At 39.5% G+C, this 27539-nt stretch overlaps 1 protein-coding gene across 2 annotated transcripts in view; it reads right to left on the bottom strand.

Annotated features, from left to right (window-relative positions):
* Positions 1–27539, bottom strand: part of Il13ra1 (interleukin 13 receptor subunit alpha 1) — an 81108-nt gene that overhangs the window by 6138 nt on the left and 47431 nt on the right. The window contains exon 11 of one of the 2 annotated variants that reach the window (NM_145789.3): positions 14179–16592. The exons of the other annotated variant lie outside the window; for it this stretch is intronic. Within the exon in view, the coding sequence (NP_665732.2) occupies positions 16500–16592 (93 nt within the window). The 3' untranslated portion in view covers positions 14179–16499. Of the gene's footprint in view, positions 1–14178; positions 16593–27539 lie in introns of those variants that run through there. 2 annotated transcript variants of the gene reach the window in all.

The raw sequence follows: 27539 nt of genomic DNA, 5'->3' as shown, positions 1-27539 counted from the left end.
TTATGCTTAGTGTAGAAGTGTTCTAGCACTGAGATATACCCTCAGTCTGTGTGTCTAATATTATCACCTCAGCTAGTGAGGAATCTGAAGGGCAGATTTTGATATCTTGATCTTTATCCAGACTTTATGTACTAGAATATTTAAGACACAGTGTTCAAGCTGTTCAATCGAGTGTAGAGGACAATAATCATACTGGTTCAGTTCAAGCCAAACATGGTTGTAATGCTTACAACCCCAGCACTTGGGAAGCTGAGACAGAGTGGTCATGAGTTTGGGGCCATCCTGGTATATATATCGTGAAATTTCATCTATTTTCTTACTTGCCCGCTCTCAGTGCATCATCAGCCTTTCCGTCATAGTGGTTTCTACACAACAACGATTAAAGGTTGGAGATGTGCTCAGTGGTAGAGCATTTGCCTGGGAGACACACGGCCCTTGGTTCAATTCTCTACCCACCCTTTACAGTTACACTAAAGTACAGTTTGCTGGAGGGGTGCATGTGTTTTTTCTCATTAATGTATCGACAGTACCCAGCACAATATAGCTACTAAATGAATATTTGTTGACTACATAAATAAATCGCAGTAAATAAAGGATGTTAGCAACAGGAAACAAAATTGAGATACAAAACCATTCTAGTATTTTAAGCACTAAAAGTAAGAGGCAAAAGTCTCATAAAAGGCTGTCGAAAGGAGGGGTCATATCCTCTCAAATTATGTCCTTTCCAAATAAGCTTTTATAAAGCTGCCATTATAGTTTCTCTGTGCAGCCCCCAGGTGGCAGTAGTGTGTTACTCTTGGGCAGCACAGGCTAAGCACCTCACTTTCCTACTTCCCACCCAAGACTGTACAGCAAGCTTAGACTTCCTGGCCCTGTGCTAGAAGATGGGCAAAGTGAATTCTGGTAGTAACCGATTTGGTTGTTCTCGGGTGAATAGCTTTGGTGACCCTCCCTCTTTTTTAATGTTGTATTTACGTATTTATCCTGGATACTGGTATTTATTTATCCATGGCATACCTGTGGTGTCAGAGGACAACTTGTGGTTCTCTCTGTCTACCAAGTGGATCCTGGAAATTGAACTCAAGTTGTCCAGCTTGGCAGCAAATCCCTTTACTCATTGAGCCATTTTCACAGCCATATAAATATATACTTTTGTTTGCATGCACAGTAATAATGATTCATAAATATATATATTAAATCATATAAAATAATTATACTTGTTCTTAGTATTATTAGTAATTCCTTGCTATTACTTCCCCTACCTTCTTTTTTTTAAAAAAAAATATTTGTTATTATATAAGTATGCTATAGCTGTCTTCCGACACACCAGAAGAGGGCATCAGATCTCATTACAGATGGTTGTGAGCCACCATGTGGTTGCTGGGAATTGAACTCAGGACCTCTGGAAGAGCAGTCAGTGCTCTTAACCACTGAGCCATCTCTCCAGCCCTCCACTACCTTCAAATATTCTCTCCTCCTGATTTCACATCACATACATTCAATCACTTTCTCTTCTTCTCCATCTCTCCTTCCCTTTAGTCCTCTTCCTCACCTCCCTTGCTCTACTCTCACCTCTGCACACTCACACCTAAACCTAATTCCACATGCCAGAGAAAAACATGGGCTATGTGCCCCTGACTTTCAAAGTTGCTCCTCTCATAGCCATCCCTAGGTGCTCGAAGATCTCTGGGATCCATGGCCTAATGATTCTAGGAATCCACAACCCACACATCCAAAATAGAGTTCTTATTTCTCATCCACTCCCAAACTAACTCCCTGTGGTTTTTGTATGTACATTTTATTTTTAGATAGGGTCTCAAGATGTAACCCAGATTGGCTTCTAATTTGCAGTCCTCTTGCCTCATCCTCTAGACAGCTGGGATTCCAGATGTGTGTCTCCAGGTCCTGTTCTGTCATTTGTACATCTACATTACATACAGTCATGAAAAAGTCATCATGATGGCTAGTTTTAATGAACTTCAGTTCACTTTCATGACAGTCAACTTGACCTAAAATGAGAGTCATTTTGGAAGAGGGAAACTTACTTGAGAAAATGGCCCTACTGGATTGTCTTGTGGACAAGCCTGCTTAATTACTGATTGATATAGGAGGGCTCATCCCATTGTGTGTGTGTGTGTGTGTGTGTGTGTGTGTGTGTGTGTGTGTGTGTGTTTATAGAGTTTTGGGGTCCTGTGTCTGCTCTGACATAGGGCTCAGCTGCTCAGGGAATCAGCATGGGGTAAGTTGACCACACTTATCCCACACTATCGCTGGTTGGGTGGGTGGTCTGGTTGTAGGGCAGCCCCAGGACACCATTTTGGAGGTGTGGGGTGGGAGTGGGAAGCGCAGTCTGAGGTGTAGGCCAGCTCCAACTCAGGGATTCCTGGGCTTGCAAGGAGTCCAGGGCTGTCTGGTTCTCAGGCTCTTGGACATCCAGGTCCTGCTGGATGCCCAGGAAGAGCTGAGAACAGAATAGATCCCCACCCCCACCCCCAGGCTGGATTCAGCCCGGAGCAGTAGGGGAAAAGAAGGAGCTCCAGCTGTTCCCTCTGGGGTAGTCCTTGGCTTGACAGAGGCAGGCTTGGTTTAGCTTGGTGGTGGCCATGACTGGGAGCACAGATAGGCTTTCTATGGGATATTAGACAGTGGCTCTACAGGCAAAGGCCTTCTCCATTGTTCACCACAGAGGATCCTGATGAAAAAGGGCAGCCAATGTTTTCAAGACATTTTTTGGCATGACAGAAGGTAGATGAGTAAAACCGTACCCCACCTCTCAGGGTGGGCCTGAGATTAAATACCTTTTGCAGGGAGGAGTGGCTGGGAAGGAAAGTTCATTGGCTAAGTCTCCAGGCCTTTAGGTACCTCATTATAATAGAGATCTGTCTTGAGCCTATGTACCCTGTGATCAAGTCCTCTACCTGTGGAGGGGCTTGGGGTGTTGCCCTTATGTGACTGATGGTCACAAATCTATGGAGGGCTATGGGCTAGTGACAGGGGCCTGGATTCCTGGGAATCAGGAGAAATGCCTACTGTCCCTTCAGGGTCACCAGGGTTTCAAGCCTTAGCTCAACTGGGAACCAGGGTGCCTTTCACAGTTCCGTGTGTGTGTGTGTGTGTGTGTGTGTGTGTGTGTGTGTGTGTATTAATGAGCTGGCACAATACTTCAGTTTACCCTATTTCCAGTAACCACAGAGAAACACATCTTTCATACACATTAGTTGGATTCCTACTGAGCCCAACCACACTTTCAAAAATTCTTCCAAAAAAATATACCAGGAAGAACTAGTCCACTACTTGGAATAAATCTGTCATTTTGCCTTGGACTTAAAACAACTACAATGTGAAATGTATGCCCTATAACTATGACTTTACCAGAATATTTTATGCATGATCTATGTTCATTTAAAGGCTTCTTGGATGAATGGATTAAAAGCAAAGTGGAATAGAGTAGACCCTGGTGGCAAGGATGCGACTCCCAGAGTCCCATGTCCAATTTGACTAGGTATTTTTTCATTGGTATATTTGATTGCTTTGTTGGTGATAGTCATGGGGTTTGGATCAGTATTTCCCCGCTGCATTCAAGGCAGCAACTTTCTGCAAACTTCATTATCAAGTGTAAATGCCGCACATTAGAGATGCAATTCTTGCCAACCTAACAGTCCATTTCATAAATCTCTTCTCCCACTTTGTTTTAAGTTTTTCGCACACTTCAAAATATTCATTAAAGGGCTCCAACTCTCAGGTCTTAATTGATTCATGCCGATGTGGTATCCTTCATGATCACCTTGGCAACGTCCTTATGTTGGTTCTTACCCTATGGGGGTGATGATAAAAAACAGATGTGTTCCCTCTGCCTCCATTTGCCAAAATGCTCCCCAGACATACTGAAGTTGGCATTTATGCATAAGGGTGGACATCCGTGTGGATGAGTCATTTTGTCTTGGTTTTCATTTTGATGCTGGGGTAGAAACCGGGCTCTCACATACACCAAATGCAGGCTCCAGAGCCTTCAGTGCAGGTTTGTTGTCTTTCTTTTCAGAACTCACGCTTCACCTGTGAAGTTTTCAAATCTTCGAACGCAAACATAGGTTTTCAGTTCATTCCCACTTCCACACATGTTTGTGGAGAATTCCTGACATTAAACAATTTGGAAGGGCAAAAGGGAGTGACTTTGTAGCGAGAGGGTCACATTCATTACTAGATGCTGACATAGTGTGCTTTTTAAAGCCAAATAATTATGTTTCCTCAATTTTTTTTGCCTTTGCAATTCACAAAGTATTAGTACTTTTTAAGCCAGCATGAGTTTGTTGGCTCTCGATTTAAGAAAATTGTGGGGAAAACATTCATGAGACAATTGGAGAAATGTGAACACTAACATAACATTTGACAATGTTAAGAATTTCTGTTATTTTTAAGAAGTTGTATAACAGTACTGGAGACATACATACATTTTTTGTTTGGTTATTTACTTTATTATTTATAGGAAGTTTATGCTACTCCAGCTGTTCCCACACTCCAGAGCCCAAGCAACCCTCCTCTTTCAGCCAAAGTCTATTTTTCCCAGGCTGGTACCAAACTTCAGGGCTCAAGCAACCTCTTTCTTCAGCCTACGAAGAATCTGAGATTACAGGTATAATAAACTGTTCCAAATTTGTAAGTTTTTCTCTAATAAAAATGTTTCTTTGTAGAGATATATGTTGTAGTATTTTCGGATTACAATATATAATTGCTAGGAATTATCTTAAGGTATTTCATTCTGTCTGAAATAAACAATAGATGGAATTAAACATAATACAAGATAAACTGTACTGATAATTATTGACAATGAGTGAGGAATACAGGGTCATACATTGTAATAAAATCTCTACTTTTATATGTTTCCATTTTTCCCAAAGAAAAGATGCTTAAACATCCACCATGAAAGTGGTATCAAGGTTTGAGTGGGGCTGCTAACAAGAGGAATCTTATCCAAGAATAATAACCCACAATTTTTTTTTATCTTTTTTGATACAGAATGAATTGAGCTTATACATTATGAGGAAGCAGACATTGAAAGGACAGGAAATGAGGCAATTAGGGAAAGAATAGAATACAAACTCCTGTAAGAGTTATTAATCCATTGTTAGCCAATCAACAGGAGACTTTAGGGTGGCAGAGGCTTGAGAGAGGATGCTAAAAGAAAGTAGTACATACCAAAGGGGGAAGGTATGTGTATACGGACACTGGTTGGAGAATCACTGGGGTGTGGTTTGAATGGTCCGCCTTATCTGTATATATGCTTATATGGTACACGAAGGGTACACATGAAAATGGGGTCCAGAGGATGCCCTTGGGTGTCAATTCTTTGGCAGTTGTCTGCCATATTTTTAGGACAGATTTTCTCCCTGGCCTAGAGCTCTCCAAGCATGCTGGACTGGATGACCAGTGAGTCCCAGGGATCCACTTGTCCCTGCTTCCTAGCACTGACATTACAAGTATATGGCACCAGCATGCTCAGCTTTTTATGTGGGTTCCTGGAACCAAACTTATATGCTCATAAGTTCTGAACTAAAACTCAGGTCTTTATGCTTTCACAGCAAGTGCTTTACCAACTGAGCAATCAGTCCAGGCCCAAACTCAACTTTTGTTTAGAACTATCATTGTCTCATTTCTAGTGGCTCTGGAAACATGAGGGGGGAGGAGGAGTAAGGCATGTAGAATTCATCCTTACATCAGTTCTTATGTCAAACAATAACATGTGAAATCATTTTTGTTTTGTTCTTCCTCCACATTTTGAAATATATGAGTCTTGGATCATCTGCAATTTTCTCTTATCTGCTTCCATTATTTTCCTAAAACGAATCAAAACTCATCATTTGGTTCACTGTGACTATTGAACTGGCAGGGGCTCCTATTTCTCACTCTTCTTATTATGGGGGAAGAAATTGAATCTCAGAGGAAGGAAATAATGCCCAGTATCATGCAATGCCTAGCAGATACCTGACACAGACAATAAATATCTCCTTCTGAATGTGCTGGGGATTGAACCCAGGAATGCATACCTACTAGGCAGGCACTTAATTACTGGGCATATCCACACCCCAATAAAAAGCTGCACATCCAGGACTGATACATGAACACCAAGGAAACAGAGGTGCAATCCAATCTGATTGGTTACTACCCACATAGTTATTTGAATCAATGAGTGAATGAAGTAGCATGTCTAAATTTTGGACCTTCTCTTTTTCTGGATCTACTTCTGATCTTCATGGGCCCCTAAATACAGGCAGGACAAAGCCTGTACCAAATCTAGGTCTCCTCTGAATCTTGAAGTTTGTGAGCTGCCTGTTAGCTTCCTTGGTACCCCAGGTAGTGGTTTGATTTTGTCTGGTCTGTATGACAAGGTAATGGCAATATTTACATATTAAAAGTTTAGGGGTTGGGGATTTAGCTCAGTGGTAGAGCGCTTGCCTAGGAAGCTCAAGGCCCTGGGTTCGGTCCCCAGCTCTGGAAAAAAAAAAAAGAACAAAAAAAAAGTTTATGCTATCTTCTCATTCTGAGAAAATAGCACATTTGCATTCAAGACTATCCATTTTATTAGCAGAGAACAGCTACTCAGGGTTTGTTTCAGCAATTTTATCTCAGATGGAAAGAAAGAAAAGAAATTTTCTTAAAAATATGTTTGGTTTCATGAGTTTTTAGAAATAGTTAATAATGGTAATTTGCTTTATGCTACGCAAGATATCTATAAGCAGTGCAATTGAAAACTCTGTATTACAGGTTCAGCATCATAAAGGGAAAACATACTATAATATGGTGCTGTGAAAGCTAGATATGTTTTCTACCCAGATTCCCACCCAAATGTCATGTTCATGAGAGACAAGACACTGGTTCCTAACCACTGCTGATGGCAGTTCATCATACTAGGTACCCTCTAGTTGTCATTTTGACCCCTTACAACAACCCTAAGATGTAGGGGCTTCTGTCAAATTCTACCAATGAGAATTGAGGCTCAAACCACATTAAGGAAACCTCCCAGAAACTAAAATCAAAAGCCAAAAATAAATAGAAAGTTTGAGAGAAAAAACATATAGAAGTTAGGAAGTTAGTCCAATATATCCAATATCTAATTAATAGGAGTCCTAGAAACATGGACAATAAAATAGGTCTTAGTAGGTAAGAAATAACATGATGTGCAACAAATGAAGGGCTTGTTCTTCCTAAACGTGTTCACAAAACCCCAAATTACTGATGAAATGTCTGCCCTGAGGTATATCATTAGTTTACAAGACACTACAAACCAAAATATAGTCTTGAAGACAAAAAAAATTCCATGTAGGAATGTGGAAATCATAGCAGACTGGTTCTATTTTAGAAGCAAGAATTCATTAGAAGAATATGTGCAATTTGAAGAAAGCTTTCCACATCCTGAGAGATTGTTTCCAATGAAGAATTATTTATCTAGCAGAAAATTAATATCATGTGAGGATATATTGAGATACTGAAGGGTTTTATTAAAATCACCTCTAGAAAGGCACACAGTTAAAAAGATAATGAAATAAAGCTACCCCCGATGACATCTTTGAAAGCTAGCAAAGGGTGTGGTCCAGCAAGGCTAGAAAAACTGCAGTCTAAGGAACAGAAGCTAAGCAGGAGAGGAATTCCCAGGATGATGGCTCAGTGGCAAGTCCAGAAAAAAACTATTCCAGAATGAATCAGAAGGGAGCAAACTCCAAGGGTGTTCTCCAAGAAAAATAAGTGGAACTCATGAATTACTTAATATGTTGGCCATACTTATGTAGAATTTTATGTGTTTATCGGAAAACTTGTGGTACATAAAAAATAAACTTTTTAAGAGATGATTTAGGAAGAACGAAATAGCAGTCTTATGGATTGCACTTTACATCCATCCACTGTGAGAGCTGCTTCCATGGTGCAACTAGTGGATATTTTCACTAAAAATTTTATACTTGTGAAAATGTGTATGTTTGAGACATAAAGCATGACAGAAAGAAAAAGTGAGGGGGGTGGGGGGGAGAGAGAGAGAGAGAGAGAGAGAGAGAGAGAGAACACTAGTATTTAGCCATTATTTTCAATCACCATTACCTAAGAAAATTCCTTATCTTATATAACAGAAATTCATAATAAATCCCTATAGTAACATCTATGAAGCCATGGGTTCAATTCCTGGCACTGTCCAAAGAAATCAAAAACATACATTCAACAACCAAATTTTTTATTAGTGACTTCAACTGGACTCTATTTTAGATAATATGTTAAATCAAGGCAATATACAAACAGTTGGTATTATATATAGTCCATCTTCTGCTTCAAAAATATACCCTAAAATCTTCTGAACACAGTAAGAAATATTTGTTAGTCACAACCTTGGCTGGGTCCCACTGAAAAACCTTGACTTGAATGAACAACAGAGCTCCTACAAGGTAGCAATTCCATTGTTTTTCACATTCCATTAAAGGGCCTGTTCCTCTGCTTATGTTTGGCAGTTACTTCATATAGCAAGCAAGGGCAGGTGATGATAAAACACGTTTTCTTTACTTATGTGATCCTTCTCTTGTACATCAGAATTAATATTGTAAATGTAGTCCAAACTTCATTTTACAGATGAAAACACGAACTTCTCAGAGAGAGAAGGGACATGCCAAAAGCCATACAGCCTGTATTCATGGAGAAAAGATTCTCCTTTCCAAATAAGTACCATAATATCTGGCTACTATTACTGGTCATGGATGGCATTGTGATTGACAAAGTCCTAAATTCTCATTTGACAGAGGAAGGAAGCAACTGTAGACAGGAGAGACACCTACCCAGGATTCTTCAGACCTCTAAAACACTAACTAAACTTTTTCCTCTTATATAATATACCCCCCCTTGACTAATCAACTGTGGAACATAGAGCCAAACATTATTCATTTCCAAATTAGCACAGCCTAACTGTCACAATAATAAATGATTGCACAATGCATCTTAAGACTTTGCAAATGATCATTTTACAATGGAATGATCTGAACTCTCAAAGTTTTACAATTAATAAGCAATTTGGAAATAATGTGAAATAAGGTGTCTCTTCTTTAGGTAGCTGCTTTTTAGGGACAAATGAATGCATCACTGGCTGCATCATACAAGAGCAATAGTGATAAAAACTATATGATATTGGTACAGAGACAGGCAGATAGACTAGTGGAATAGAATTGAAGACCCAGAAATGAACCCACACACCTATGGTCACTTGATCTTTGACAAAGGAGTTGAAACCACCCAATAGTAAAAAGATAGCATTTTCAACAAATGGTGCTGGTTCAACTGGAGGTCAGCATGTAGAAGAATGAAAATTGACGTATTCTTATCTCCATGTACAAAGCTCAAATCCAAGTGGATCAAAGACTTCCACATAAAACCAGATACACTGAAACTAATAGAAGAGAAAGTGGGGAAGAGCCTGAAATAAATGGGCACTGGAGGAAATTTCCTGAACAGAACACCAATGGTGTATGTTCTAGATCATAATCAACAAGTGGGATCTTATAAAGCTGCAAAACCTCTGTAAGGCAAAGACACTGTCATTAGGACAAAACAGCAACCAACAGATTGGGAGAAGATCTTTACCAATCCTACCACTGATAGAGGGCTAATATCCAATATATATAAAGAACTCAAGAAGTTAGACTCCAGAGAATCAAATAACCCTATTAAAAATGGAGTACATTTTTTGTCAATCACAATCCCTTCCACGACCTAAACAAAGAATTCTCAACTGAGCAATATCAAATGGCTGAGAAGCACCTAAGGAAATGCTCAACATCCTTAGTCATCTGGAAAATGCGAATCAAAACAACCCTGAGATTCCACCTCACACCAGTCAGAATGGCTAAGATAAAAAACTCAGGTGACAACAGATGCTGGTGAGGATGTGGAGAAAGAGGAACTCTCCTCCATTGTTGGTGGGATTGCAAACTGGTACAATCACTCTGGAAATCAGTCTGTTGGTTCCTCAGAAAATTTGACAGTACTACCTGTGGACCCAGCTATACCACTCCTGGACATATACCCAAAAGATGCCCCAACATATAACAAGGACACATGCTCCACTATGTTCATAGCAGCCTTATTTATAATAGCCAGAAGCTGGAAAGAACCCAGATGCCCTTCAACAGAGGAATGGATACAGAAAATGTGGTACATCTACACAATGGAATACTACTCAGCTATCAAAAACAATGACTTCATGAAATTCACAGGCAAATCAAAAATATCTTACTGAGTGAGGTAACCCAATCACTAAAGAACACACATGGTATGCACTCACTGATAAGTGGATATTAGCCCCAAAGCTCGGAATACCCAAGGCACAATCCACAAACCTACATGAAGCTCAAAAAGAAAGAAGACCAAAGTGTGGATGCTTCAGACCTTCTTAGAAGGGGGAACAAAAATACTCACAGGAGGAAATATGGAGACAAAGTGTGGATCAGATACTGAAGGAAAGGCCATCCAGAGACTGCCCCACCTGGTGATCAATCCCACATACAGACAACAAACACAGACAATATTGCTGATGCCAAGACGTGAATGCTGAAAAGAGCCTGCTATAGCTGTCTTCCGAGAGGTTTTACCAGAGCCTGAAAAATACAGAGGGGATGATCACAGCCATTGAATTGAGAAAGGGGTCCCCAATGGAGGAACTAGAGAAAGGACTGAAATAGCCAAAGGGGTTTGCAACCCCATAAGAAAAACTATACCAACCAACCAGAGCTCCCAGAGCTCCCAGGGACTAAACCACTATCCCAAGAGCACACAGGGATGGACCTATGGCTCCATTTGCATATGTAGCAGAGGATGGCCTTGTTGAGCATCAGTGGGAGGAGAGGCCCGTGGTCCTGTCAAAGCTAGATGCTCCAGTGTAGGGGAATGCCAGGGTGGGGAGATGGGAGAAAGTGGGTGAGTGGGTTAGGGTTAGGGTTTAGGGTTAGGGTTAAGCAGGGGCAGGGGGGATGGTGTAGTGGGTTTCTGGAGGGAAAAGCTGAGAAAGGGGATAACATTTAAAATGTAAATAAAAATATCTAATAAAACACACACACACACACACACACACACATTAGGCTGACTTGTTTTCTACTTCTGCCTCCATTATTCCATAGCTTTATGATTTTACATAAATCAGTATCTCAGGTTTCTGCATTTGTTAAAAAAATGAATGTAATACAGCCTATCTCATGAGACTGGAATGGGCAATGAGGGCTACAGCACACGTATTAGTAACTTGAAACAAAGCAGAAACTATTGATTTTCTTTTTTCATTTAATAATGTACCTAACAAATGTTGAAAACTAACAGTAAAATAGTTTCCTGTTGCTAAAGATGAAATAATTAAGACAGATGGTTAAAGGCTGAAGAATCTTCAGGAAAAAAAATCATCTTAAAAATTGATGTTAAAAAATATTCATGGGAAGTAGAGGGAGGGAGGGACCTGGATGGGAGAGGGGAGGGGAAGGGGGAAAAGGGGAGGCAGAATTAAGTACTGAGGGAGACAAAAGACAAGCCCAGACAGCCAGGAAAATGAATCAAAATATGCAACAGTGTGGGTTGAAGGACTAGGGGAAACCACTAGAAAGTCCTAGATACCAGGGATGTGAGTGGCTCCCAGGACCCAATGGGGATGACATTAGCTGAAATGCCCAACACTGGGAGGTGCAACCTGAAGAGACCTCCCTCAGTAGATGGGCCACACATCCATCTTCAAAATTCTTGACCGAGAATTGTTCCTGTCTAAAGGAAATGCAGGAACAAAAAACGGAGCAGAGACTAAAGGAAAGGCCGTCTAGAGACTGCCCCAACTTGTGATCTATCCCATGCACAGACTGTTGCTGATACCAAAAATGTGCTTGCAGACAGGAGCCTGGCATGGCTGTCCTCTGAGAGGCTTGAGACTGACTGAGGCAGATGCAGATACTTAAAGCCAACCATTGGACTGAGGTTGGGGGCCCCTATGGAAGTGTTAGGGGAAGGATTGAAGAAGCAGAAGGGAATTGCAACCCCTTTGGAAGAACAACAGTATCAATTAACTGGATCCCTCAGAGCTCCCAGGGACAAAGCCACCATCCAAAGAATAGACATAGACCGGTTCATGCCTCCAGTTGCCTATGTAGCAGAGGATGGCCTTATCTGATATCTGTGGGAGGAGAGTCGCTTCATCCTGTGGACGCTTGATACCACAGAGAAGGGTGATGCTAGGGCAGTGAGACAGGAGTGGATGTGTGGGTAGGTGGGGGAGCAACCTCATAGAGGCAAAGGTGAGGGTAATGGGGTAGGGGGCTTGTGGAGGAGGGACAATATTTGAAATATAAATAAATAAAATGATTAATAAAAAAGAAAAGGAATTCATGTTAAAAAAAGAAATGTAGCATACTAAATTAATAAAACTTCACTTTTAATGAAATCAAAGCACTCCAAGATTTAGTTGCAACACACACACACACACACACACACACACACACACACGCACACACACACACACACACAAATACAATATCCAAACACGTACATATATGCTAGTCTAAAAAATATTTCTGAAAGCTCTCTTAATTTTATTATTGTTGGGGTGTGTGCATACATGCATGTGATGTGGATATGCATACTATGGCACGTGCGTGACAGAGGACAAGTTTATGGAGGCAGTTTTCTCTTTCCAAATTTGTATGGGCTCTGGGAAAAGAGCTCAGGCCTGGAGGTCTGCAAGTACCCCTATTTTACATGCTGAGTTGTCTGTTTCTCCAGGCCAAATAAAAGTCAAAGTGTTTGTTTCCTTATTTTCTTCTAAAGATGCTAAGACTTTATTAATGAGTCTGACATGGTGGTACATGTCTGTAATCCTAGCACTTCGCAAGCTGAGGCAGGAGAACTGTGAGCAATAGGCAAGGCTGGGCTATGTTGCAAATTCAAGCCACCTGGGGTTACATAGCAAGACTCATTATTAAAAACAACCGAAAAAGCAAAGGAAGAAAAGCCCAAAGAAAGCAAATAAAACCCAAAGCACAGTAGTACAATTGTAAGCATGTTGTTTCATCTTTCAAAGAGCAGCTCGTGGTAATGGTGGAATGGCAAAGTACTCTGCAAAGCAAACATGGATGAATCATCCTGGTTTCTCTCTCAGACTGAACATGTTTGTGGCCATGAGAATTTAAGTTTTCTATAGATCTCATGTATATTTACAATATCAACTTCAAATCACCAGCCCCCATGTTAAAAAGCTAGGAGGAGTCACCTACCTCTAATTCCAGCACTGTGGAGGCAGACACAGGAGGATCTCTGGAGCTCACTGGACAGTCTTGACCAATTGGGAAGTTCCAGATTCAGTGAAAGACCTTGTCTCAACAATTAAGGGGAGACCAGTACAAGAAGACTTCCAACACTGACCGCTGGCCTCCATGTACATGTGCAATGCAAGTATATATGAGCATGGACACACATACATACAACACACACAAAAATTAAAAAAAGAAATTCTGAAGGTCTAAGTATTTAGTTAGATCTTAAGAGGACAGCTAATGACAACTAGTTTAATTCTTAGACTCAGCTATAAGCTGCTAATATTAATAGCTTGTGAGTAGAGTTCTGCTATGACAAAGGCAATGGTAGCTATGTACAATATGGGCACATTGTCTAGATGATGACAGTGAGTGCTCTGTTTCCTGTTTCACATTGCAAAAGACCAGATCTGTTTCCATTAGTTTTCAGATAACTCTTTATTCGCGTATGAGTGCATGCATGTAGCTGTACATGTGGTCTGTACGGAGTTAAGAGAACCCGAGGGAGTTGGTTCTCTCCTCCTTCTACTTGGTCTTGGGGATCAAACTTAGGTTATCAGGCTTAGCAGCAAGCATCGTTACCTGGCGAGCCATCTTTCTTACTGGACCTCCATTAAGTTTTGCAATTACAATTAATCTTCTCTTTAGATGATGCCTGGGAAAAGGTCGCCCTATTGTGAGAGTAATTATATGTACATCCTCTTCAGGAAACTGACACAACCAAGTAACAGGGAAACTGTAATAAATGATTGTTAGGATAAAATAGTTGCATTGGAATTATTATTATTATAACGCTTATTGTTTTAACTGTAATTTTCTCTACCATCCACACTGCCACAACACTTTCCCAAAAATAAGACCAAAAAAGCATTTGTGACATACAAAAAGACAATATTTATTTTACTTCTGTATAAGTAGTTCAACAGAAAGCCTCCTAGTTGAAGACATTACTGAAAACATTAACATTATTGTATGCCATCCCTTCAGTGCCCAGATTCAGAAACATCATCTGAATGAAAGGAAAGGAATGTAGGAATGTCCGCTTTATGTTGGATTTACGTATGTAAGTGGGGAAAAATCTATATACCTTCGTCAATATATGAACTTACAAGTTACCAATAAGCAATGTACTGATATCATGAAGAGTTCTTAAGGCCTGGAGATTACTTTTGTCTGTTAAAACAAAGGTACTCCTATTTGCTGTCTGTCCCCTTCCCCCCTGCTACTGTACTTCTGAATGAGAATTTGAAGCAAAATAGGATGTCTTTGTTTCCATGCTGTAAGACTGTCAGCATTGACGGTTTCCAGAGCATTTCAAAACATGCTCTTCAGCTCCATCAACACAGGCCAGTAGTAAACAATGGCTCTGTACAAGGCATTTACGATGCTTTCCTTCTCAGAACTATGATACCCCGGGGAAGGAGTATTTCACACTTATGCAAGAAAGCGAAGTCTTGTTTCTACTGACTAATAGGAGACTGCAACACCCAGAATGCCTGTATCCCAGCCACAATCTGATACCAAAAAGTGCCAGGAGGAAATGGCATCAATTGTGCCATGTTCCCCTATTTCCTGAAATTCCAGGCACAATGCTCCTCCACTACCAGGCAAGCAAGGTTCCCCGTGGTCCCAACCTGTGGAGAGCAGGGGTCTCTTATCTGCCCTGCTTAAGAACAAGAGATGCAACTGGTATCGTTTTATTAACAGGAACTGATACATGCCTGGAAAATTTTGATATCAAATGCTTCAGTCCTGGCTAGTGATCTGTAGGAGAAAGAGAAGGGGGTGTAACTCTCACTGTTTTAAATTTTCAGGAAATGGTCAGAATGGGGGGATGTACATGAACATATATTGTGGGAATAGAATTGGAAACCTAATATATGCAAAAAGCAAGCACATAGTTGGAGCTCCACTTGCCTCCCTCTCAGTAAAATACAGAATTGACAGGACCACTTACAGCATAGAAAACAGCCATTGTACGGCTTATTTTGCAAACAAAGAGAAACAGATATGAATCTTATTTTTTCCCCCTCTCAAGCAAATAGGGCTAAATTCTAAGTGGAAAAAAAAGACGTCATCTCTATTTAGAAAACACACAGAAACACCAATTGCTTGAAAATCTCAAATTGCAGGCTCACAGGGAAGTTGTAAAATATGCATGAATTACATATTGTTGTTCAGTCTACTCATTTTTTTTACCTGAGATGCAGAGTATTTCCTGCTCCACTAGGTAGTCTAAGCAAAATTGTCTCCTCAATTCCACTGAGTGAAAAGGTTACAAGAAAGAGGATGGGGGAGTAGGCACAATGGGGGCATAAACAGAAGATGGGAAGTTCAAAAGTCCGGAAATGCCTATCTGGGGGATAAAGAAGGTGATGAAAAATAAGGAGCCCCAAATATATGTAAACCCATGGGTGGGAGGTCCCATCCCTCCTCATACTTAAAGGTTTGGCACAAGCTAGATACATAGTCTATACTTGACTTGAGTAGCAGAAATGAAAGGTAAGCATCCATCATTAGAGACTACCTCATTCTGCCTCCACTGTCCTAAAAGACAAGCAATGACATAAATCAGCCTTGGTGGAAAAGTTGCCTATGCCTTTTCTCTACGTGTCATTACCATGGTCCAAGATGATTTCTGGGAATTTCCAATCAGAGGAAAATGCTATTGAAGTAGATAATGATATTGTAGTTTAAAAGCTACAAATATTACTCAGTGGGTTCCTGAACAATAGGCAGCAGATTCTATCAGTTTTGTTTGCTAGATGTTCTGTGGTAAGTACAACATTAGTGTACACACCCCAAATGAAATTCCTCTCAAGAAACATTTCTTGATCTTATTCCACACAAAGAATACAGAGCAAGCAGAGATTCCTTAGGAAGCCGTCACAATTCCTGATAAGATGAATTCATGGTCATTGCTCCCTTTTCTTTGTCCTCTAGTTTGGAGATTTTGCAAAGGACATCTGCTTTTAGGATTGAGCAAGAATGAGAAGAACTCTGCTTTTCTTGAAGAGCTCCTTTAGTTTGGATTTTTGGTGCAAGAGTCACATCAAGACCTGAGGCTCTTAGGAGCTGCCTGTTTTTCAAGAGTAGTTTCAGTTTCTATTTAACGAGTCCCCAGATAACAAATGGAGAATGCAATAAATCTTCACAGGGTCACATTAAAGGCAAAAAAGAAATCTCGAGTCCCCATCATGGAGCCGCTTTCTTCAGGTTTTCTATCAGCACTACAGAGTCGGTTTCTTCTTTCGATTGTTTCTCATAGATGTCATACTTTTTCCAGTGCTGGAAGGAAGGACAAAAAAACAAACACAGTGACTTTTCTCAACAGTATTCTTCTCTTGAGTACTCTGAGTCAGGGCTTATTTTGAAGTTTGTGTGCACAGGAACCATAAGTGTAATGTTTTCCTGCTTTGGGCCTTTTGATCTAATATTATAAATCTAGTTGGACAATTAATGAAGAACTAACTTTAAAGATGGGAAAAGCATAGGACTGTTACATGATGGATAATAGCTATCACAAGAAATAGACACATTGAGATCTTTCCAATCCTGGAGATGGCCTTTTGGAGATGAACAAAAGGGTGACCTGCTTTTCAAACTGTTTCAGCCTTCAGCCAGGCTTTTCTTTCCCTCCCACTCAAACCTGACCACTGCTCCAGAAATATCCCAGGCTCACAAAAGCCAGTTAACATCTAGTGAACAAGGCACTGGCTATTTCCAGCCTTAGTCTTGAAACCCGTGAAAGGCTTTATATGAACAGCTTTATTATCATAATTTGTTAGACCTTATTTGCTAGACATTATGTATAATGAGCTCATTATACATCAGACAAGCACCCCCTGAATGGGAGTCTTTCATGGTAAAAAGCCAACATTCTGGTCCTACATAGCCTTCTTTATCTGTCAATCTGGGGAAAGAGTGAAATCCAAATTCAGTTCTCTCCTCTGTAAACTAAATCTGCTAGACAAACAACAACAACAACAACAACAACAACAACAACAACAACAACAACAACACCCAGAGGCGAGCAAATCTAGCTAAATGTCTTTTTGAGGAAGTCAAGTTTTATTGAACCATAATTTTTTTTATATAAAAAGTGTCTGTATTGCCAACGGCTTTCTTCCTGGTATAAGATTTAAATTGTTTCAGAGACGTATTGTAAATGATGTTATAAAGAAAAACAAACTTTTGCAGGAGGAAAAAAAACTGCGCCACTCCCTGCACAAGATTATGTCTGAGTTCCTTCCTTTCTCCTTTGGTATTCTATACTCCATTAAGCTTAGGGGAAGAAATGGAACTCAGAGAAACAGAAACATGAATAGCATGTTGAACTGTGCCTGGCTACGGCACTGAGGAAATTAGGAACATCTAGTATTAGTGAATGGAGTCAGAAGCTTAGAGGGGCTGCTTAAAATATCCTAAATAATTAAATATTTAACCAAAACATATCTGCCAGAGTTGCTAAAGTTATGGACAAGTTCACGTGCTGATGGGTGTATATAGTAACTGGCTCTCTCCCACATTGTGGAGGGGAATGTATAATAGTAGTCGCCGTGTGAAATAGTCATGCAGTTTTGTATATAACTGGACATATACCGAGCACGTGGAGCACGTGACCCAAAAGTCCTGCTTCTGTGCACTTACCCAGAAGAAATGAAAACATGACCATAGGGAGACTTCTGCAAGGACATGTATAGCATCTCTAGTAATAACAACTACATATAATCCTGCTGTCCTTACAAAAGCAAATGTTCAAATAAACTATGTAGTACTTCTTAGCAACAAAGAGAAGTATACTGGTGACATATGCAACAATAGGAATATTTTACTAATGCATTATCACTAGGTGAAAAAAGACAGACTCAGGAATCTATGCAAATCAATTCCATTTTTATGACACTATGGAAGAAGAAAAATAGAAAATAGATCAGTGGTTGCAAAGAATAGATCAGCAGTTGCAAGGGTCTTGAGTATTAGTTCTCAACCTTCCTAATAGTTCCACCCTTTAACTCAGGTTGTCGTGACCCCAAGCATACAATGATTGTCATTGCCACTTCATTTTTTTTTCTTTTCTCTTTTTTTTTTTCGGAGCTGGGGACCGAACCCAGGGCCTTCCGCTTGCTAGGCAAGCGCTCTACCACTGAGCTAAATCCCCAACCCCGTCATTGCCACTTCATAATTGGAATTTTGCTACTGTTATGAATCATAGTATCTGTGTCTTCCAATGGTCTTAGGAGAGGCTGTGAAAGGGCTCCTCAACCCCCAAAGGGATTGACAAAAACATTCTATATCTCTACTGGAGTAGTGACTACAGAATTACAAAATTTATTCTTCGAATTTTAAAGGAATACAGCTTGTTACTTCTCAGCTGTACTTCGAAAAGTTCTGTCTTTTAAACAACGTGAAGTGTGCAGACTTCTAACAAAAACATTCTGAATAATTCTATAACCTTAAAACAACAGCTTACTCAATAAATGGCACTATGCCAGCTGGCTAAACATTTGAAAACCAAAGTTCAACCCTTCCTTGTAGACTACACCAATAAAGCCTTGCTGGATTAAAGCCCTAAATGTAAGACACAAAGTCAACTAAATACCTAGGGAACAACCATATCTCTCAGGGGATAGGCTTTTTGTACATAAAAGATGATTTTTTTAAAAAAGGTGGTTTTAAAGCAGAAAAAGGAAAAAAAACATTTGTACATAATTAAGCAACATAAATGCAATGGCTGATAACACAAAGGTTTAATATATATATATATATATTTTTTTTTGGTTCTTTTTTTCGGAGCTGGGGACCAAACCCAGGGTCTTGCGCTTGCTAGGTAAGCACTCTACCACTGAGCTAAATCCCCAACCCCAAAGGTTTAATATTTAATATATGAGGCTAAAGATATTCTTTAGTTGGTAGACTGCTTGCCTAGCACGAATCAGATCCTGGGTCTCATCCACTGATATATAAAGAGCCTTACAAACCACCAAGGAAAATATAAATATTGCAGAGGATAAAAGGACAAGGAACAAGAACTTTACAAAATAAACAGCCTAAGCCAATGAACTGATAAAACATATAAAATCTGTTATATAAGATTTCCTGGGTTGGGGATTTAGCTCAGTGGTAGAGTGCTTGCCTAGCAACCGCAAGGCCCTGGGTTCAGTCCCCAGCTCCGAAAAAAAAAAAAAAGTTAGAAAAAAAAAGATTTCTTCACCTATAAAACACCCATCAATTATTTTAAAACATTACTTATCAGCACATTGGGAAAACTGTGTCCAAACTAGTATCTGAACCCTACTACTCTACTGGTAAATCTAGACATTTGTATATACTAGTATTAATATATATGTGTATGTATATATATATACTTTTTTAATATATAAGTATTTGAATTCTCCTGTTTTACATAAGTAATTCTGGATGTTTCATTTAACAACATACGTTTTAAATTCTCATGAATTGGCAAAACAGAAGTATCTCATTTTCTTTACCTCTAAAAAAATATTTCATTGTATGAATGTACCATAAGTCATTCAAGCCTGACGACCTCTCTGGATAATAATTTGTCACATCAAATCTATCAAATCTACAAATTTACAAACTACAAGCTTCTTGGGGAATAATTCATTATCTAGCAAACTTCCATCCTCAGCAGAGGGGTGGGGGCAGGCAGGCAGAGGCAAAGGCAGAGACACAGAAAGACACACAGAGAATATGAGATCCAAAACTCTGTGTCTACATCCAAGGCTATACAAAAACAAGTGGCAGCTGGCAGGATTTGACTTTTATAGTTTGTAGTTTGCAGAGATATGATGGCAGGAAGGTAGTAGTGGCAACATGGTATGGTATTTGTCTTTCTCCAAATATGGTAACTTAAAAAAATAAAAGGTAGAAAAGCAAAAATAAATGGATGGATGGATGGATAGATGGATAGATAGACAGACAGATAGATAGATAAAATTTGCTAATGGATTTTACAGCTAAACTAGATAAAAACTGATTCCCCATGCGTCCAAATAAGGGTTGATGGGAACAAACAAATGATAGTTACGTGACAAAAATGATAAACAGCTGTGGAAGAATATACAGACAGAATGGCATCCAAGAAATCTGAGAAGTTGGTGGGAACTCAAATAGCAGTGAGCTAATTTCTGAACATACTCCAAAAATGGAAAGGGTCTGCTAAGACACACACACACACACACACACACACACACACACACACACACACACACACACACACGGTCCAGACATGAGCTGTCCAAACTGAATGTCCTCAGCTCCTTTGCAGGATGAAGCTGCATACTCCAAAAATGGAAAGGGTCTGCTAAGACACACACACACACACACACACACACACACACACACACACACACACACACACACACACACACACACACACACACGGTCCAGACATGAGCTGTCCAAACTGAATGTCCTCAGCTCCTTTGCAGGATGAAGCTGCACTCTGCGAAGAGACTAGTGGGAATAGACTCTGACTGACAGTGCAGGGGAAGGAAATGGATGAAAAGACAGAAAATCTAAATAAATGTAGAGATGAGGAGGAGGGAAGGAGGGATGGGGGAGAAGTTATAAAGAAGAAAAGGGCACATGCCTGGAAGCCCAGCACCTGTGAAGCGGAAGTAGAAGGATCACTGTAAGCTCATGGGAAACCAGGGTGACACAGTGAGAACCTGTCCCAATGCTCCACCAAAGAGAAGTAAGGCAAGGCAAGTGGGAAGAGGCAAGAATTCATATCACAATTTCAAAAATTTCTCAAAAGCAATAGAAAGAGGGGGTATATAGTCATGAAATTACTAAAACTAAGGACATAAAAAGTCACTTTTAGCTCAGGAAACTAATTTCAAATAAAAATGAACAACAGAATAATAACCTCAGAGAATTACAAGTTGCCAGAAATATGCCCATGAAAACTAAACCTTAACATGTCAAAATTATATGAAGAAAAATTTACATAGAATGAGAAGTTATAAATCCCATGAAGGAATATATAAAAATCTAGAAGAAGAGGGATTCAGAAATGAGAGAGAAAACTCAGGAAAGAATTAGAGGTAAGGTGGAATAATTTTATTTCAGAAATGAAGACTAAGCTAGAGGAAACTTGGGTGAGCAAACACAACAAATCATTAGATAATATTTTCAGAGAAGTAGAAAGTGAAGTGGAGGGTTTCTACAATTATGTGGGAGGGCATGACAGATATAAAAGAAAGAAAGGTAAAGAAAATAAAAGAATAGAATAGGCTAGAGATCGCACATACAAAATGCTTGAGAGTAAAGTATTTGTGGTTTGGGAATTTGTTTCAAAATTGAATATACACACAAAAATCAAAATATTGTTGTTGGGACCCAAGATTAACATAGACTTCTTTGATGTTTCACATATATTAGTCATAAATGAAGATAATGTTATATAGCTTATTAAAATTTTATGCACAAAACCAAGTTCTGGGAGTTAGTTGTGGCATCATACTGTCCCTGAAAATATATCAGATATTCCAGCATTCTAGATTTTACATTTTGAGATTAGAGGTCTTCAACCTATACCTGAAAAAAAAATCAACCCAGAATGACCAGCATAAAGAATGGTTCTGGTAAGATTATTGGATTTTGTGAGAAAAAAATATTTGGAAAAGACAAGGGGAAAACCAAATACTTTAATACAGAAATATTGTCAGATGTTTTAAAAAACATTTTATAGCAGAAGAAAATGTATGAACATGTGTGTGTTTAGTGGGTGTTGTTGCATTAGGTTTTTGTTTGTTCTGTTTTGAGGTTTTGGTTTTTTTTAATTTATGTATGCTGTCACAACCACTGGGAGTTCGTGTGTGCAACAGCCCTGCTGTATCTGGAAAACAGGTTCCTTTTGATCACCCATTGTGTCTGGCCCTTACAATCTCTCTGCCCCCTCCTCTGCAATGATCCCTGAGCCTTGGTTACCCAGAGCCAGAAAGATAAACATCACATGTTTTCTCTCATCTGTGATGTTAGCTTTGAATGTTTGGTTCATTTGGAATACCCACAAAGGTCAGGAAATTACAAAAGTCCCACGGGAAAGGATGGGAAAGGGGAAAAAAAGACAAAATGCATTGGTATAAATAATGGAAGAGGAAGGGTTAAAGTGGATAGGGGATGGGAGAAGAGGCTATAGGAAGGAATCCATGGAGGAAAAATTAACCCCAAAGACATTTAGAGGAGGTCCTATGGAGACCTACTACTGTAGAAGCTTCACTATCATGCTCCATTGAACATTCTCAATGGAGTGGTCACAGCGATAGCCCTGGTTAAGTCAAATGGCTCACAACACAAACCTAAAACTTGACAATCCAGGAAAGGGAATGGTAGGGAAAAGAGGGAGTGGAGATGATTGAGATGAGAAGGGATAAGGAAAGGTGGGGGCAGGGAGATGTGTAATACAGAATACATGGTCTAACTGTTATACATTATTGCTCATTCTCATTCTCTGTCTCTCTCTCTGTCTCTCTCTCTGTCTCTCTCTCTCTCTGTCTCTCTCTCTGTCTCTCTCTGTCTCTCTGTCTCTCTCTCTCTCTCTCTCTCCCTCCCTCCCTCCCTCCCTCCCTCCCTCCCCACTTATTAGCACCATAGCCTTTCTCTAGGCACTGCATGAAATATGCACACATAAGGGAGAAAGGAGGAACACAGGCTCTCACTTAGGATTCAATTTTATGAATTTTATGTTAGCCTGATTTTAAAATCCATTAAAATTACCAATCCACAATTCAATCCATAATCTGTCATTTAAGATAAAAGAAACAGGTCATCAACAATAGAATGGGGTCAGAGAGGACAGCATCACTGGTTTTTAGATGGTAAAGCAATACATCCAAGAGTGTTACAGAATATCCAGTATCTATTTAACATTATTTTCAACTTTGATTACAATATTTCTCAGTGTCTACTGAAGTACAGTAAGCTTTGTTCAGGTAAGCATCATGTAAAAAACAGTGGTCTTTTGGACACAGAAGAACCTATTTCATACCCCAGTCCTCTTCTAAGCAACAGTAAAAAAACAAAAGGCTGAACAGGAAAAAGTGGAGATCCCCACATCTAAGAGAACTGTTGAATGTGGAATGAAAGAAACTAATTAGAAACTATTTGTTGTGGCTATTAACCCAACACCTCATTTTAGAGACCAATAAAAGGGGGAAAAAGCATGTATTCTGCCCTTTGAGCAGGAATTTAATTTCAGAAGAGCCACAAGCCTAGCTGACAAACAAAAGGCAATGCTTCACAGGAAACTGCACTTTAAGGGCACCTAAAACCGAGGAAAGCAATGGGATCCAGTGGTGTCAAAAGCATTAGCTGAAGGTTTGACAGGTGCCAGCACAGTACCCAACAGAGTATCTCCATGTCGGTGGGTCAGGGGAGGATGAAGGTAACAGGGGAGAATATGCTGTTATCATCTTAAAAACGGTGGTCCATCTTCGCCCCACTAATACTGGGATAATTGGATGGCATCTACCTCTAGACAACTGTGATACCTGCAAAAAAATCTGAACAGGGCCTGAACCTTGGCTGATATTAGCAACTCCTAATCTTTAAAGCATGGTGATGCTCTCACAGCTACAGAGGAAAGCATTCTCTGTTTTTTGTTTGTTCATTTGGTTGGTTGATTGATTGGTTGGTGTTTAGTTTCAAAGATATATAGTGAAGTAAAAAATTTAAATATTTGGAAGTTTAAAAGCTAGTTTTGGATTGAGCATGTAAAAGTAGCACAGCACAGTTGCCTGCCAAGAAATGTGGGAAGAAAAGTGTGCTTTCCTTTTTTTAATGGATGCAAGAAACACGGCTATAGAAGAGAAGCAACTCCTTCTGCAATCTCCTCCCCCACCCTGAATGTGGCCAGCAGCCCAATCAGTCACATGGAAAAGGCAAACGGCAAAGCAACAGAAGGATCACTGTTGGCCAAACTTTACTACAGTGATGAACACAACAGCATGAAAACACTAGAAACCTTAAGGAAAACTGCACTGACCATTGTGCTCACATCTAAATACATGGGTATTTCAAAATCATGGCTTCTTTCCTCGGATTAAAAGATGACATCTTTGGGCTACTTGGTTCTACTCCAGGCTTTTTGTTCTAGATTTTGACAGTTTGTAATTAAGCATGTGTCTCATTAGACAGTATCTTAGGTCATGTATATTCTGTGACTAAATGATTCTAGAAGGAAAAAGCTGCCTTTTATAGCATGTACATCGCTTGTGAGGACTATTTCTATGTCAAGGAAGCAGATTATGGAGTCTCTAAGATGGGCTCAGGGGGTGATGGCTCTTGTTGCTCAAGCCCAGGAACCCGACTTCAACCCTCAGAACCCACATAATGCTGAATTAAGAGTACTGACTCCCCAAAGTTGTCTGACAAGACAGCATCTCCAAATACACAGAGAATACGTTTTGGGTTTTTTTTTTTTTGGTCTTGTTTTTTGTTGTGTTTTGTTTTAGAAAAGCAGATTACTCATTTGCTTAAAAGCAGACAGAAAATTGTTCCCTTACCTTTCCCACGTGTGCCATTATTTTATTATACTTTTAGTTCGAATGAACCAATTTTGTTTAATGGTCTGCAGCCACTATAGGCAAAAATATCTCATCCTTTCAATAGTCCATCTTTTCAGTATACCCAGCTCAAAAAATTACAGAATTACCTGACTCATAGGGGCAAAAACAAGATATTATCCTCTAGACAGCAAATTGAAAAATCTCCCTCAATTTTCCCATCTCTGAGAAATATAATTGATCTGATTTTGCCATCTGCGTTGCCATCATTCACTCTATCACTCAGAACTGGAAACTTAGGGTTATTTTCTTTTCTCCCCACCTTTCATCACCCACGCAGAGTCACCAAGTCAAGGTGCATTCCTTTAATAATGGATCTTATTAGCAGCCTCCTCTGTTGCCATGTACGTCGAAGTCTCTATTATCCCAGACCTGGATGACTACAATAGTCTTCCTCCTTGCTAATGATTTGTACGTGGTTTCTTTCATTGTAAAGATAATACCTGCTGATTATAGGCAATTTGGAAATTTCAGGGAGATAGACAGAGAGGATCAGCTACCCATAATCCCTCTAACCTAGTTCTTTCTACTCATTGTTCTATATGTAGTTAATATCATTTTTCTAAAACTTGGGATTGTGATTTACTACATATTTGTAATTTGTTTGTACTCTAAAAAGGGGTTTTTTTGGCGAGATACTATTCTTTAAAAGTAATTTTTTCAAAAAAAAATCAATTTGAGCTGTTATTACCTATGGATAAAGTCTGACTGCAGCTGTCTTATTTTATAAGTAAAATGTCTGTTCAGCTGAAAGCTGTTAGGTTTTCACTATCCTTAGACATGATACATACCCCCTTTGTTCACTTTATGTGTCTTATCAAACTTTTCTGATACTTAGCCATTTATGAGATTCAAATACTCCATCTACTTGTGGGAAATTCTGTTATTTCATTAATTTTGGTTCTCATCTGTTATTTTTAATAAGTCATTATTTATATGTTAATTTCACTTGATTTATCTACCAATTTTCTCACTATTTTCCTCATAGCACAGTTTTGTTCTGGAAAATAAAATCAATTCTTAATTGATGGTAGCTCTTTGGTTACTAGATTTTCATATTAGAACAAAAGGGTGCATGAATCATTCTTGCACCATGGTTTGGTTATTCCCAATTATATATTTCCAAGAGTATGATTTGCATAAGCAAAGTTGCTTCTTGTATTTTACCCAGAAAATAGAAAGAACATACAGGTTAAAAACCCCTGATTCAAAACAACCCAAATTCTGAAATGTGCCAAAATCTGAAACTTCAAAAGTTCTGGATTTTGGCTGGGTGTGGTGTTAAATGCCACTTAGGAGTTAGGGCATCTAGATCTCTGTGACTTCAAAGTCAGCCTGATCTACCTAGTGAGTTCCAGGCTTGTCAGGGCTACATAGTGAGACTCTGTCTTTAAAATAAAGAAGTCTTGAAGTCTGGGTTTCTGATTTTCAGATCCAGTCTGACCAGTCTATGTATTATTCCAAATTCTAAAAAAATAAAGATCTGTTCTCAAGCATTTCAGACAAGGAACACTCAATATGTATGTAGGGCCACCAATACTTCATGACAAGTATCCTTTTCTTATTTACTTGTTAAGAACTAGATATTATTATTTTTTATAATCGTATTAGGCTGGGTGTTTATACCTTGTCCTATTTACTTTTCTAATGCTACAAAGAGACACCATGACCAAGGCACCTTATAGAAGACAAGTTTAGAAGAGGCTTACAATTCTAGAGGGCTAGAGTCATTGACCATCATGTGGGAGAGCACAGCATCACACAGGCACGATACTGCAGCAGTAGCTGAGAACTCATATCTCATCCATAAGCATGAGGCATAGAGGTAGCGTGTCCTAGAGCAGGCTTAGGAAACCTCAATTACAAATTTTTTTCAACAAGGCCACACCTCATAATCCTTCCCAAACAGCCCCACCATCTGAGGACTGAGTATGCAAACATAGAAGCCTATGGGGACCATTTTTATTCAGATCACCACATAACTTATCAATGCTTTGGTTGGCATCTGATGCGAATTTCATGTTTGCCCATAGACATTGGACATTTGGAGTGTGGTATTTTTGCTAGTCTCCATCCTGCTGAGAAGAAAAGCAAATTCAAATATCATACCGGGGCATGGCATTGAGGACCATGTGTTTCAGCATAGTGGCTCTGGAAATGACAGAGTGGGGGTGAATAGGAGAATGCATGCCCTGCTACTATTCCAAATGGAAAGATTTTAAGTAAGTCACTCTAGCCAAAGAAAAACATCTACCGTTGCAAACCAGGTGTACTTCCAGTTTGAGGCCATGCATGTACCTCCTTTGTCTAATCCATTCTCATAGCAGGAGAATGTTATTCCTCATACCTGATACCTTCTCCCTGCATACTATTCATACAGAAAGTAATGAAGCACAGGGACAGAGGCAAGAGCATTCTAGAATCTCAACCCTCAACTAACTGTGTGACTACAGTCAAGTTTCTAGACCTTATTGAGTCTCTATTTCCTCGTCTGAAAATGATACTAATAGCACTCTTTTGTTTTCTTGACGCTGTTACAAAATACTTGTGACAAATGCAACTTAAAGCAGAAAGGGTTTATTTTAGCACACAGCTCATGGTACAGTCCATCACAGCAGAGAAATTAAGACAACAGGGTCTT

The sequence above is a fragment of the Rattus norvegicus genome, chromosome X, assembly GCF_036323735.1.
Source record: "Rattus norvegicus strain BN/NHsdMcwi chromosome X, GRCr8, whole genome shotgun sequence".
NCBI classification, from domain to species: Eukaryota; Metazoa; Chordata; class Mammalia; order Rodentia; family Muridae; genus Rattus; species Rattus norvegicus.
Note: the sequence above shows the minus strand (reverse complement) of the source record. Positions and strands in the feature narration are given on the sequence as shown.